The sequence below is a fragment of the Pleurodeles waltl genome, chromosome 2_1, assembly GCF_031143425.1.
Source record: "Pleurodeles waltl isolate 20211129_DDA chromosome 2_1, aPleWal1.hap1.20221129, whole genome shotgun sequence".
Lineage (NCBI taxonomy): Eukaryota > Metazoa > Chordata > Amphibia > Caudata > Salamandridae > Pleurodeles > Pleurodeles waltl.
In genome coordinates, this window is record NC_090438.1 from 603,163,592 (window position 1) to 603,176,954 (window position 13,363).

Below are 13,363 nucleotides of genomic sequence, written 5' to 3' on the forward strand. Positions count from 1 at the left end.
TGTAGTTGAGTGAGAAACCTAGCTTGTGAAGGGTTTCTATAACATACTTTGTGTGTTGTGAACACCGTTCTTGCGTATTGGTTTTGATTAACCAATCGTCTAGGTACGGGAACACATGTATTTGCTGCCTTCTGATATGAGCTGCCACCACTGCCAGGCATTTTGTAAAAACTCTTGGCGCTGTTGTTATCCCGAATGGCAACACTTTGAACTGGTAATGTACCCCTTGGATTACAAACCTTAAGTACTTTCTGTGGGAAGGATGTATAGGTATATGGAAATACGCATCCTTGAGGCCTAGTGTTGTCATGTAGTCTTGTTGTTTGAGCAATGGGATCACGTCTTGCAGTGTCACCATGTGAAAGTGATCTGATTTGATGTATATGTTTAATGTTCTGAGATCTAGTATAGGTCTTAGAGTCTTGTCTTTTTTGGGTATGAGAAAGTACAGGGAGTGAACTCCTGTTCCTTTCTGATGAATTGGTACTAGCTCTATTGCCTCTTTTTGCAACAACGCTTGGACCTCCAGTTGTAAGAGATCCATGTGTTGTTTGGACATGTTGTGTGTTTTCAGTGGGACATTTGGAGGGAATTGAAGAAATTCTATGCAATAACCATGCTGGATAATGGCTAGGACCCACGTGTCTGTTGTTATTTCTTCCCAGTTGTTGTAGAAATTGGTTAGCCTCCCCCCCACTGGTGTCATGTGTTGGGGATTTGTGACGTTGAAGTCACAGTTTATTTTGTGGAGTTTTGGGGCTCTGGAACTTCCCTCTACTCTTTGAGAACTGTCCTCCTCTGTATTGTCCCCTAAAACTTCCCCGCTGATATTGACTTTGATAAGTGGGTCTTGTTTGTGAGGGTGAGGGTTCTGTGCTCTGTCCCCGAAACCCCCCTTGAAAATGTGTTTTCCGAAATGTGCCTCTGCTCTGTGGGGAGTAGAGTGCGCCCATGGCTTTGGCCGTATCTGTGTCCTTTTTAAGTTTTTCTATGGCAGTGTCCACCTCCGGCCCAAACAACTGCTGTCCGTTAAAGGGCATATTCAGGACTGCTTGTTGTATTTCCGGCTTGAATCCTGAGGTTCTTAGCCATGCGTACCTCCGTATGGTCACTGCTGTATTTACAGTCCTAGCAGCTGTGTCGGCTGCATCCATTGCTGAACGTATCTGATTGTTCGTGATACTCTGGCCTTCCTCCACCACTTGTTGTGCTCTTTTTTGGAACTCTTTGGGCAGGTGTTCTATGAAATGTTGCATTTCGTCCCAATGAGCCCTATCATATCTCGCCAGCAATGCCTGTGAGTTGGCAATGCGCCATTGGTTGGCTGCCTGTGCCACAACCCTTTTCCCCGCAGCGTCAAACTTGCGACTTTCTTTGTCTGGAGGTGGGGCATCTCCTGAGGTGTGTGAGTTCGCCCTTTTACGAGCTGCCCCTACTACCACTGAGTCTGGTGTTAATTGCTGCGTGATGTACACAGGGTCTGTTGGTGGCGCTTTGTATTTTTTCTCCACCCTTGGAGTTATGGCCCTGCCCTTCACAGGCTCCTGAAACACTTGTTTGGAGTGTTTGAGCATTCCTGGTAACATAGGGAGACTCTGGTACTGGCTATGTGTAGACGACAGTGTATTAAAGAGAAAGTCATCCTCTATTGGTTCTGCGTGCAGAGTGACATTATGAAACGCAGCTGCTCTTGACACCACCTGTGTGTAGGCAGTGCTGTACTCAGGTGGTGACGTTCTTGCTGGATAACAGTCAGGACTGTTATCAGGTACAGGCGCATCATAAAGATCCCATGCGTCGGGATCATCCTGACTCATCCCTGTGTGAGTCGGGGACTGCATCATTGGTGGAGTGGCGACTGGTGATAGTTGTGGTGAGCGTTGTGGAGATGGTGGCGGAGTCACTTGTCTTCCCACCTTTGCCTGTGGCTGCTTGTCTTTCTCTTGGAAGGCAAGTTTTCTTTTCATTCGTATTGGAGGGAGAGTACTGATCTTCCCTGTGTCCTTTTGAATTTGGAGCCTTCTTTCAGTGTAATCTGGCTCCACTGCCTCTAGTTCCTGTCCGAATCTGTGTCCTTGCATCTGTGAGGACAGGCCCTGTTCCTCGGTGTAGGAACACGATTTCGGTTCTGAGGCCGGATGTTTCGGTATGGAAACTTTTTTGGTACCCTTTTTCGGCTCCGAAGACACTTTTTTCATTTTCGGCGTACTAATCTCTCAATGCCGACTCATTTCGGTGCTGCCCTCTCGGTGTCGAGATTGCTCTGACCCGGTGTCTCGGGGTCGAGTCTGCTCTGTGCCGGTATCTCGACCAGAGTCGGATGACTTCGACACATGCGTGCCTTTTTTCGGTGCCGATGGTCGGTCACCTATTTTTCGGGTTAAGCCATGGCCTGCTGGCGGTGACGTCCCCTGGGCTTTTGCGGTTTTTCAGTGAGTTTTGTGTTGTGACGTCTTACTCACGGTTTTCGGCGTCTGTTCGGGATCGACCTCGTCCGAGTCCGAATCCGCGATGGAGAAGGTTTCTTCCTCTTCCATTTGTAGTCTTCTTGCTCTTTGGTCTCTTAACGTCTTCCTCGACCGAAACGCTCGACAGGCCTCACAAGTATCCTCTTTGTGTTCTGGAGACAAACACAAATTACAGACCAGATGCTGATCTGTATAAGGATAATTGTTGTGACATTCGGGGCAAAAGCGGAATGGGGTCCGTTCCATTAGCCTTGAAGACGCACGTGGTCGGGCCGACCAGGCCCCGCCGGGCAATCGAAAACCCCGAAGGGCCACCGGAGCTCTTCCGAAATCGGTGTCGATCTGTTGTAACTAGCCCGATACCGAACGCAAACAATACCGTCGAATTTTCCGAGATTTTAACTAACTTTCCGAACCGAGACACGGAGCGAAAAGGAACACGTCTGAACCCGATGGCGGAAAGAAAACAATCTAAGATGGAGTCGACGCCCATGCGCAATGGAGCCGAAAGGGGAGGAGTCCCTCGATCTCGTGACTCGAAAAAGACTTCTTCGAAGAAAAACAACTTGTAACACTTCGAGCCCAACACTAGATGGCGGGATGTGCACAGCATGTGTATCTGCAGCTACACATGCCATCGAACATATATATATATATATATATATATATATATATATATATATATATATATATATGTACATTTATACATATTTACATATATACATACATATATACATTTATATATATAAATATATACATATATACATATATATATATATATATACATACATATATAAATATATATACACATATTTCTGTGTGTGTGTTTGTATATGTGTGTTTGTGATATATATATATATATATATATATATATATATTATATGTGTGTGTGTGTATGAGTGCATATGTATAAATATATATATATATAGTATATATACATATATTATATATATGTATATATAGTATGTAAATATGAAAGGGTCTGTATTGTACAACTTCCTCTACTAAGCTACACGTCTACACAGCTAAGTGCAGCCATTAATGCTAATTATCTCTGAAAAGGTCTAGAAACAAATCCCACAAGAGAAAGCCTATAGAAACAATGCACATTTTGATTTTAATCCCAGTTAAAATTCCATTTACATTTCATAAATAATACAGAAAACACAAAACATTATAACATACCATATCAATGTATATGTAATTATAAAATGGAAAAACCCGGGGAGAACAGGATAGAGACGTTTTTTGGAGCATCTTCTGCAGGAACAGAGCTTAACCATTTGCATTGTTTAATCGAATGCAATTACACGCTTTAAATACTTTAGGTTGTGCTAGAGAATATAAATGGACCGAGCTGAGATGATTTAATACTGGTGCTTTTTTCAGCCTCTGTTGAAGTCCAATCTCTTGCAGGTGTGTGTGAACAGCCGCAGCTTTAAGTTTAAACTCAGAAGACAATCTCCTGGAGCTCAGAATCGGTCAGGTCATTAACCTCCATGATCTTCTCCAAATACTGCATGTAACGGGATCTGTCTTGCAAGAAATGGGGTATCCTCGCATTCTGCACCACCCCGTATTGTTTCAGGCGATCCACGTCCTCAAAGGAAACCTGCAAGGAAGACACAAGTTGTGACTGGATTTGGTCTAGTCTTAGTTGGTGCTGTGCCAACGAAAAGCTCCTGTTTATTCAGTCTGTAGATGCTGAAGTTGAATGACATATTTTTAAGGGACCAGAGGACCCTCACCGACAATGAAATAGAAAATACACTAGAAACAAAAAAATAATGCCCAGGTGATCTTGAATTCACAGGTAAAATCACATTTATTATACAATACTCAGTGCAGAAAAAAGAAACACAGGCCGATATTTACAAGTTGCAAGCGGCTAAAGCCGCTGGTGCGGGCTTTTTTGTGACACACCTGTGGCGCAGGCTGCTGACCCATCTCTAAAAGGCCACACAAAGTCACTTTGCATGGCTTTCATGGCCTTGTAGATATGAAGTAAGGCAATGCAGCGCAAGTCGCTGCGTTGACTTACTTTGCGTGAAGGAGATGTTTCCATGGGTGTTGCGTTGGTGTTCCCACGCAACATCCAGGGATTCTGACACATTCCCAGATTTAGAAGGTTTTGTAAACCTGGGAATGCATCAAAAGCCCACGCCACCCCAGGGGTGGCGTAAGAGTGATGCAACGGGGAGACATGTCTTTATGTCTCCCCTTTTTTCCCTCTTTTTATGTGTGCTGCATTTTGCAGCACACATAAAAGGAGGAAATTGCCTCCATTGGTTGTTTTTGTGCAGGAAGGTGTCCCTTCCGTCACATAAACAACCATCCCCACAACACAGGCACATGTTGGCGCATGGCTGCAATTTGGGCACCAGTGCAGGGGGAGAGGACAGAAATGCGCCATATCTTGTAAATACAGCACATTTCTGCCAAGTCACTTGCTGCACCGCTCTGCGCCATGGACCTTGTAAATATGGCCCATAATGAAGAGAGGAAAGGTTTGTATAAAGGATGGAAACTTTAGTTTAGATGCTTAAACTGCTATAGTTTAAATGTTTAACAATAATCATTTGAAACAATTTGTAATACAGGTAACCATTTTCTTCACTGGGTGCTTTAAACGGTGTATCAATATGCATTCTAAACCTTTATTAAGTTATTGATCTTCTTTGAGTCAATAATCTCCAAGATCACCAGCATCTTTGAACTACTGCCTTTCACTTATCTGAACACACCCACCTCAATTACTAGGTTTGTCAATTTCAAATCAATGAACCTGAACTAAGGAGCCTATAATTATGAGTTGGGTTGCATCGCGTATGTATCACGCAATGCAAAAAAAACCTTAAATGTAATATATGAAGCCGTGCAAGGCCACTTTGAGTGGCCCTGAATGGCAATATAAATCTAGAGGAAGGCAACACAGCACAAATTGCTGCTTTGCCTTATTCTGCCCTGGAGTGTTTTCACACAACTCTCATGGTTTTGATACATTCCCAGATTTACCAGAAGTGGCAGACCTGGGAATGCCCCAAAACGACACGCCTTCTCAGGGAAGGCACAACAAGGAGAAGAAAATAAGTTACTCACCTGTAACTGTAGATCTCCACTATTGGTATCTTTCATAGATTCCCATTGTTGAATCATTCTCTGTCATCAAAGTGGAAGCCCCACGGTATTATAGTAAGCAGAGTAAATTAGTATAGGCGACAGCACCCTTTAGCAGCCTCACAACAGAGGCTTCAATATCTCAGATTTTTCAGCAAAATGGTGAAAAGAAGGAAGAGCAATAAGGGGAGCCTCTTTAGGGAGGAGGGTGGGTTGCATGTGAATCTATGAAAGATATCAATACTGGAGAACTATAGTTACAGGTAAGTAACGTATTTTCTTCTCCAGTACTGGATCTTTCATAGATTCAAATGCTTGAATCAAAATAGCCAGTAGTTTGCAAATATGCATATAGTGATATCTGAATTTAGCAGATGGTGGGAAACAACAGATTAAAATTTGGCTCACCTTATTGGAATAAATGGCGTAAAGCAGCTTGTCCCACCGCAGCAACTGACTTGTCAGCTTCTTCAAGGCAGTAATGCTGGGTGAAAGTGTGCCTGCTGGACCAAGTAGCCGTTCTTCAGATCTGCTGAATGGACACACCACCAAACAGGGCCGTGGATGTATACACAGCTCTTGTAGAGGGGGCCTTGGCTCTGTACACCAAGGATTTTCCTTCCTTTACATGGCAGAACTGGATGGCTTCTGCACTCTTCTGTCCAATCGGGGCTTTGGAGGCTGGAATTTTTTTTCTCAAATTACCAAATGTTACACATAGCGGGCCTGACTTGCGAAATTGTTGTGTTCTATGTAAATAGAATTTGATGCATCTTTTAATACCTAGGCTGTGCAAAGCCTGTTCTGACATTCTTTCTCGATTTGGATAAAATTTGTTTAAACAATGGGCTCAATAAGATGAAAGTCCAAAGGTATTTTAGGTATAAATTTAGGATTAGTGCGAAGGCGAACACTGTTTTTCTTGAACTGCATGAAAAGGCTCTTTTATGGTAAATGCTTGTATCGTCCCCAACTCTTCTAGTCTATCTGATCGCTAGTAATAATGCTATTTTCCAAGTAAGATATTTTAAGTCTGCCTTGTAGGCTGGTTTGAATGGGCCTCTCATTAACTGGCTTAATACAATGTTGAATTTCCAAGCAGGAGGAGGTTTCCTCACAGGAAGGAAGACCCTCAATAGTCCTTTTATGAATTGCTTGATGATCCTTGATGACCATAGAGAGGAGGATTTCTCCGCTGTCCTAAAACTGGATATTGCTGCTAGATGTACCTTTGTGGATGAATGTGCGAGATCAGATTATGCTAGGTGTAGCAGAATGGTAAAACTTGCTCAGGCATAGAAGATAATGGGTGTAAACTGTGTTGCATTCACCACATACAAAACCATTTCCACTTCAATTTATACGTCTTGTTGGTGAAGTCTGCTCGTGCCTTAGCCAGAATTTCTCTACAGTCAGTAGAAATAGTTAGGTTTTCGAATCCATAGAATTCAGGAGCCAGGCAGATAAATGCAGAGACATTGGATTGGGGTATAGGATCTGGCCCCTGTTCATTGTTAACTTGTTGGATGAGTGGTAGTTGTATGTGGGATTAATCCGAAAGCAGGAGTAGTTCAGTGTACCAGAGCTGTCTGAGCCATCTGGGAGCAATTAGGATGATCTTGCATGGTTCTCTCTTCATTTTCCTTATTATCTGACGAATTAAAGGTATTGGGGGAAAAGCTTAAGCAAATATTTTCGACCATCTTATCAAAAATGCATTCCCCACGATCCTTTCTGGTGATGCCAGATGGCATAATACTGGCATTTGGAGTTCTTGCTGGTTGCAAATAGGTCAAGTGGTGGAGTGCCCCATTGACTGAAGATGGTTTGTAGCAGTTGATGGTCTAACACCAACTTGTGGCAAGTTGAAGTCAATCTGCTTAATGTGTCTGCTAGCACATTTGAAGCCCCTGGCAAATGTTCTGCTCTGAGTGTTTTCATTTTGTTTATGGCCCACTTCCATATTTCTTGTGCCTAGTGTGACAGTTCCTCCCTGTTTTTTTACATAGTGCATGCTGGTGGTGTTGTCTGTTTTGATACGTATGGATAAGCCTGCAATTCTGGGAAGGAGGAAGTAGAGTGTTAGAGTTATGGCCTTTTGTTCAAGAAGATTGATGCGTATTTTCCTTTCAGATGGGAACCGTTTTTTGCTGATTGATGGATCCTGAAGGTGGGCCCCGCATCCCAGTAGAGACAAAACTGTTGTAATCACAAAATCTGCCACTCATGGCAACAACATTACACCTTTTGAAATGTTCTGGTTCTAAGCCCACCATTGCATGGAAGAAACCATTGCTGGGTGATTTGGATTGTATTGTCAAAGGATCCCTGTGTTGTGTACACTGCTTGTCTAATTCCTCTTGCAAAGGACGCAAGTGAAGCCTGAAGTTTGGAATTAGAGAAATGCAGGAAGACGGTATTCCTGGGAGCGGTACATCTGAACTGAACTTCTGGTGAGTTTTTGAGCCATTTTCTGGATCTTCTTTTGTCTTTGCAGAGAGACAAAGGCCTTGCCCGTGTTGGTGTCTAGAACTGCACCCAGGAAGATTAGTTTTGTCTTCAAAATGAGAGACAACATTTGAATGTTTGGTGTGACACCTACGGGCATATTTATGGAAAATTGGTGCATCATGATGCACCACTTTTATAGCACCCCATTGTGCCCCCACTACCCACACCATGTGTGCGCTGTATTTACAATACTGCACACCATGGCGGTTGTGTCCACTTTAGCATTATAATTTATGCTGCTAATGTGGCACTTTGCTGGATTAGCACCATAAATGAAGGCACCAATGCAGCAATGTGTGGGGATGCCAATTGTTTTCAATGGAAGCTTCTTCTTAACGCCTGCCTTAGGCAGGTGCTAATAATGACGCAAAAAATGGCGCAGTGAAATCTATTCAATTTCACTGCACTATTTTTCTGGGCCTCCTAACAGAGGAATGCTCCGTTGCATACATTAGGATGGGCAAAGGCATAATGTGGCGCAAGGGTTTACAAAGCATCAAAAAGCTTGCACTGCACCACTTTGTAAATATGGCGAGTGGGAAATGCCAACTTGAACAATTATACAAATGTGGCGCAAGGTGGCGCTAGGGGCCTCATAAATATGCCCACTAGTTTCTTGAACAGTCTGAGACATAGGGGGTGATTCTGACCCTGGCGGTCCTTGACCGCCAGGGCCGGGGTCGGCGGGAGCACCGCCAACAGGCTGGCGGTGCTCCTAAGGGCATTCTGACCGCAGCGGTATGGCCGCGGTCAGAAACGGAAAACCGGCGGTGTCCCGCCGGTTTTCCGCTGCCCTGAGGAATCCCCCATGGCGGCGCAGCTCACCGCCACCGCCGGTTTCGACCGCCAGGAACAGGATGGCGGTGAGGGGTGTCGTGGGGCCCCTGGGGGCCCCACTTTGAATTTCAGTGTCTGCTTAGCAGACACTGAAATTCGCGACGGGTGCTACTGCACCCGTCGCACCCCTTCCACTCCGCCGGCTCCATTCGGAGCCGGCTTCCTCGTGGAAGGGTGTTTCCCACTGGGCTGGCGGGCGGCCTTTTGGCGGTCGCCCGCCAGCCCAGTGGGAAACCCAGAATGACCGCCGCTGTCTTTTGACCGCGGTACGGTCTTCTGACCGCGGTACGGTCTTCTGGCGGTTCCCGCTTGGAATCACCCCCATAGTTTGTTATGCACCAAGGCTTTAAGAGTTGTTGGGGCCATGATAAACCAGTCGTCCAAGTAAGGGAATACCTGGACTCCTCTTTGTCTTAGGTGGGCTGCCACCGGTGCAAGGCATTTGGTGAATATTTGCGGAGCGGATTTCAATCCAAAGGGAAGTACCTTGAACTGGAAGTGGGCACTGGCTACCTGGAATCATAAATACTCTCAATGATTGGGATGAGTGGGGATTTGGAAATATGTGTCTTGGAGGTTGAGAGCTGTCATGTGGTCCCCGTAGTTTAGAAGTTGTAAGAGATCTTGTAAGGTGATCATATGAAATAATTGCTTCTATACCTACTTGTTTAGTTGCTGTAGATTCAAGATCGAACACCAGTTTCCTGATTTTTTCTTGATCAGAAAGAAACAGGAGAAGAATCCCATTTCTATCTGCAACTTCGGAACCCTTTCTATTGCCCCCTTCTTATCATGAGAGAAACCTCTATAAGTATTTGCTTGAGAGGTGGAGGGAGTGGACCTCTGGGCGGGACTTTCGGTGGTTTGTTGACAAATTCGAGGGTATGCACCCTGGCTATGACCTCGAGAACCCATTTACCCATTGTTATGCAGGACCATTGATGTAGAAGTTGAGAAATACGATCTCCTAGAAGAACGGTGCAAGATCATTGTTTCCTTGTAGTGTCTATCCCTCTGGTTGGCTGCTTCTCTCTTGTTGGTTATTTGTAGGTTGATGAGGGCGGGTGTCTGTATTGCTGGGTGTACTGGGTTTGATATTGCCTCTGATAGGGTTGATAGTGTTATATACAGGGGTGAAATGTTCCTCGATAGGAAAAAGTGCTCCTGCCCCCGGCTCCACAAAAGAGCTGCCTCTTAGTTTTCAGAATTCCCAAAGATCTGGCGGTATCAGTATCTGTTTTGATGGCTTGAGGGGCATAGTCAATGTGTTTTCCAAACAATGATTCACCATCGTAAGGCATGACTAAAATTTAGTTTTGAATCTTTGGTCTAAAAGACCAGCTTTTAACCAGGCTCGCCTTTGGAGTACTGCTGTCCCAGCCAGCTGTCGGAAACCCATCTATGAAATATCAATGGGGCAGTCTCTTATCAAGGCTCATTCTCCCTCCTGGAGAATCTTTCTTGCTTCTTCTTTAGAATTGTCAGGGAGAAGGTCAATAAATTGAGATATGGCTGACCACATCTGCCTGTCGTATCTTGCTTGACTGGCCAGAGAATTAGCTACACATACTGTGAATCCTGCCATACTTGAGAACATTTCCCAATGGAATCAAGGTGGCATCCTTCTCTATCTGGTGAAGTAGTTATAGGTGCAGAGGGGTTCTTTGTGCGCCTTTGAGCCGCTTGACAGATAATGGAGTCTGTTTTGGGATGACCCACTAGGCATGCTGGAAGGTCATCTGGCACTTTATACTTTTTATCCAGTCTGGGCATGACTACTGGTATTGTAGCTGGATTTTTCATAGTGCAGATACTCTCCTGCCAGATGAAATCTATTATAGGTATTACCTTCACCGATTCCTTCATTGGCTCATTGAGGCCGTATTAGATGTTTGGAGGTTAAGGGTAATTGAAATCTCTTCGCTGCATGTTCTATTATAATATGAAACCACCTATATCGTATGGTGGTGAGTCTACAGGAGGTTGTAGAGGTGGAGATGGTGGTTGTGTGATGTGATCTTCCCACCCAGTTGATGTTATTGATGCTTGATCTCTTATTTCACATTCCTCTTGATCACCTTCTGAGGTGTCAGGGCCATCTGCTGGTAAATTCGCTAAAAGTAGCGTTGACAAAGAAGTCATGTATATTGCTCCAGTATGTGTTCACTTAAACATGAATCATCTTGGTAAAAATGTTCGTCCTCCTCTTGCAAGTCCAAAGGGCTGTGAGCCACTCCGAAAGGCCCTTCATCCTCTGAGTCCTCATCTAGTAGATGAGCCAGCTGAAGTGGAGTAATTCTGCTCAGAGATGTGTGTTCTGGAAGCAAAGCCTCCTCTGTAGGTACTTCAATGAATGAGATGCTTGAGTGTGAGAGGTGTTTCTAGTGTTTCCATCAATGGTAATTCAGTTGATTTTCCTTCAACGATGCCTCTTTTACTTTGTCAGTCATAATTTAATAAATCGTCGTCTATGGTGAGACACTTGATGGTACTCTCATCGGCAGTGGTGTTGTCGAAGGTGCTTTTGTCGACGGTGTCTTCGTCGATGGTGCCTTTATCAGCGGTGCCTTGATCAACGGTGTCTTCATCGGTGGTGCTGTCGTCAGCGGTGCCGTCATCGGCGGTATCTTCATCGGAGGTGTCTTCTTCTACAGGGCCTTCGTCAATGGGACCTTCAACAACGAGGTTCTTTGTTTGCTCACCGGTGAGTCAGTTGATGAAGGTGTTTTGTCGTCATCGGGTTTACTGTGTAGGAGACGATGGCCGTTGATGTTAGCGGAGATGAAGAATTGATCATTGGTGATGCTGCAGTGGTAAACGTCGACGTCATGGTGTTAGATGTCGTCGACGACACTGTCGGCTACGGTGAGGTCATTTTTAATTTTTTTCACAGCAATAATTTCTTTGGATAAAGGAACTTACCTTGATGATTTCTTAAGAGAAACTTCCTTTACTGCTGGTGTTAAGGGCTCTGAAGAGACTTTTGAGGAGCCTTTTGACTTTCTGTGAAGAATTTCCTCAGATGTTTTAGTCTCTAGATGGTGAGATTTTTTTAAGGGCCTTCCTAGTATGTTCTGAAGACTCCTCCTCTTTGGATCTGTCTCTCTTGTGGGACTTAACAGTTTGTGAAGAGTCATCACTCTCCTCCTCAGAAAGAGGTTGTCCTTTTGATTTTAGTCTCTGTAACCACAAGAGTAGCCTTCCATCCCTGTCCTTTAGGGCTTTATGCTCTGGATAGAGACAGTAAATACACTCTTTGGGAGGGTCCTCTGAGTATAATCTCTTCTTGCCACAGGTTTTAAGTGGCTTAAAAAGACCCTTTTGTGGGTATTCTGACATGGTAGAAGTTGTTAGGTCAAAGTATATAAAATTCAAGTCTGACCTGAGAAAATCTTTGAAAACAGCTGTTTTGAAGAGGAAACTGAGCAGAGAAAATCTGAGTGATTGAAGCCTCTGTGGGCAGGGCTCTAAAGGGTGCTGTTGCCTGATTGGTTAGAGGGAATGATTCAAGCATGTAAATCTATGAAAGATCCAATACTGGATTTCTTACTTAATACTTATTTTCTCCTTATTACGTCTTCTTTGTATGTGTCTTGCATTCTGAATTCCATCACCTACCAAACATAATTAGGGGGTGAGTGAAAGGCAGGTGGACAGAAAGCGAGAAGAAGATGGGGTAGTAGAGAGAAGAATTTTGTTAAGGTGAGAGTTTCAGAGAAAGTATACAATCTGTTACTCATCCCCAAAAAAAACTCTCCTTTCAGGACCTGTGCTCAACTACCGAAGCACTGATTTGGGGGATATTGTTTTATTGAATGAGTTCCAATATTTTTACATACAGCTTGCACAGTTGCTTACAATGATCATCTTCAAACTGTAGAACATATCTTCCCCAATCAAGGTCTTGCCATTCTGCCAAGGCAGACAAGAGTTCCAGAGCAAGACAAGGGGGGGGGGGGGGGTTCAAGAATCCCACAGCAATAAAACCCTGTTGTTGCTCAGCGCTGCTAGGACTTTATGAGTCAGTCTCTTTTGGATGAACCCCCTTCCAGCCCCTCTGTCTGGGCGTTGTGATACAGGTCTCTCAAAACAAGCAGAGAAATATTTTCAGTCTGAAAGCACTATTTGTAGAGTGTGGCCTGGCTGTTCTTAGATGACCAGCTTGATGCAATGGGTAGCTGTCCAAATGTTCCCTTTGTTCAGGCTAGTACCCTGCTGGTGGGGAGGGAAGCAGATATGAGTGATGTGTGAGGTTACATGTGTTGCATGCAATCGCCCAAGAGTGTCCTAGCACTAGGATTGCAGGAATGCATGATAAGATATGACCATCTCTGACCAACACAAACCACACTTCTATTAAAAAATTTCATGTAACTTTTAAATGACTTGTCAATACCTACATGATGGGGATATATTGAAGTGAAGGATGC

The 13,363-nt window shown here is 44.3% G+C and overlaps 1 protein-coding gene across 1 annotated transcript in view; it reads right to left on the reverse strand.

Moving 5' to 3' along the window:
- Positions 1–3,563: 3,563 nt before the first annotated feature.
- MATCAP2 (microtubule associated tyrosine carboxypeptidase 2) overlaps positions 3,564–13,363 on the reverse strand; it is a 196,933-nt gene continuing 187,133 nt past the window's right edge. Inside the window, exon 7 of the mRNA XM_069215542.1 lies at positions 3,564–4,080. Within this exon, the coding sequence (XP_069071643.1) occupies positions 3,919–4,080 (162 nt within the window). The 3' untranslated portion in view covers positions 3,564–3,918. The remainder of the gene's footprint in view (positions 4,081–13,363) is intronic.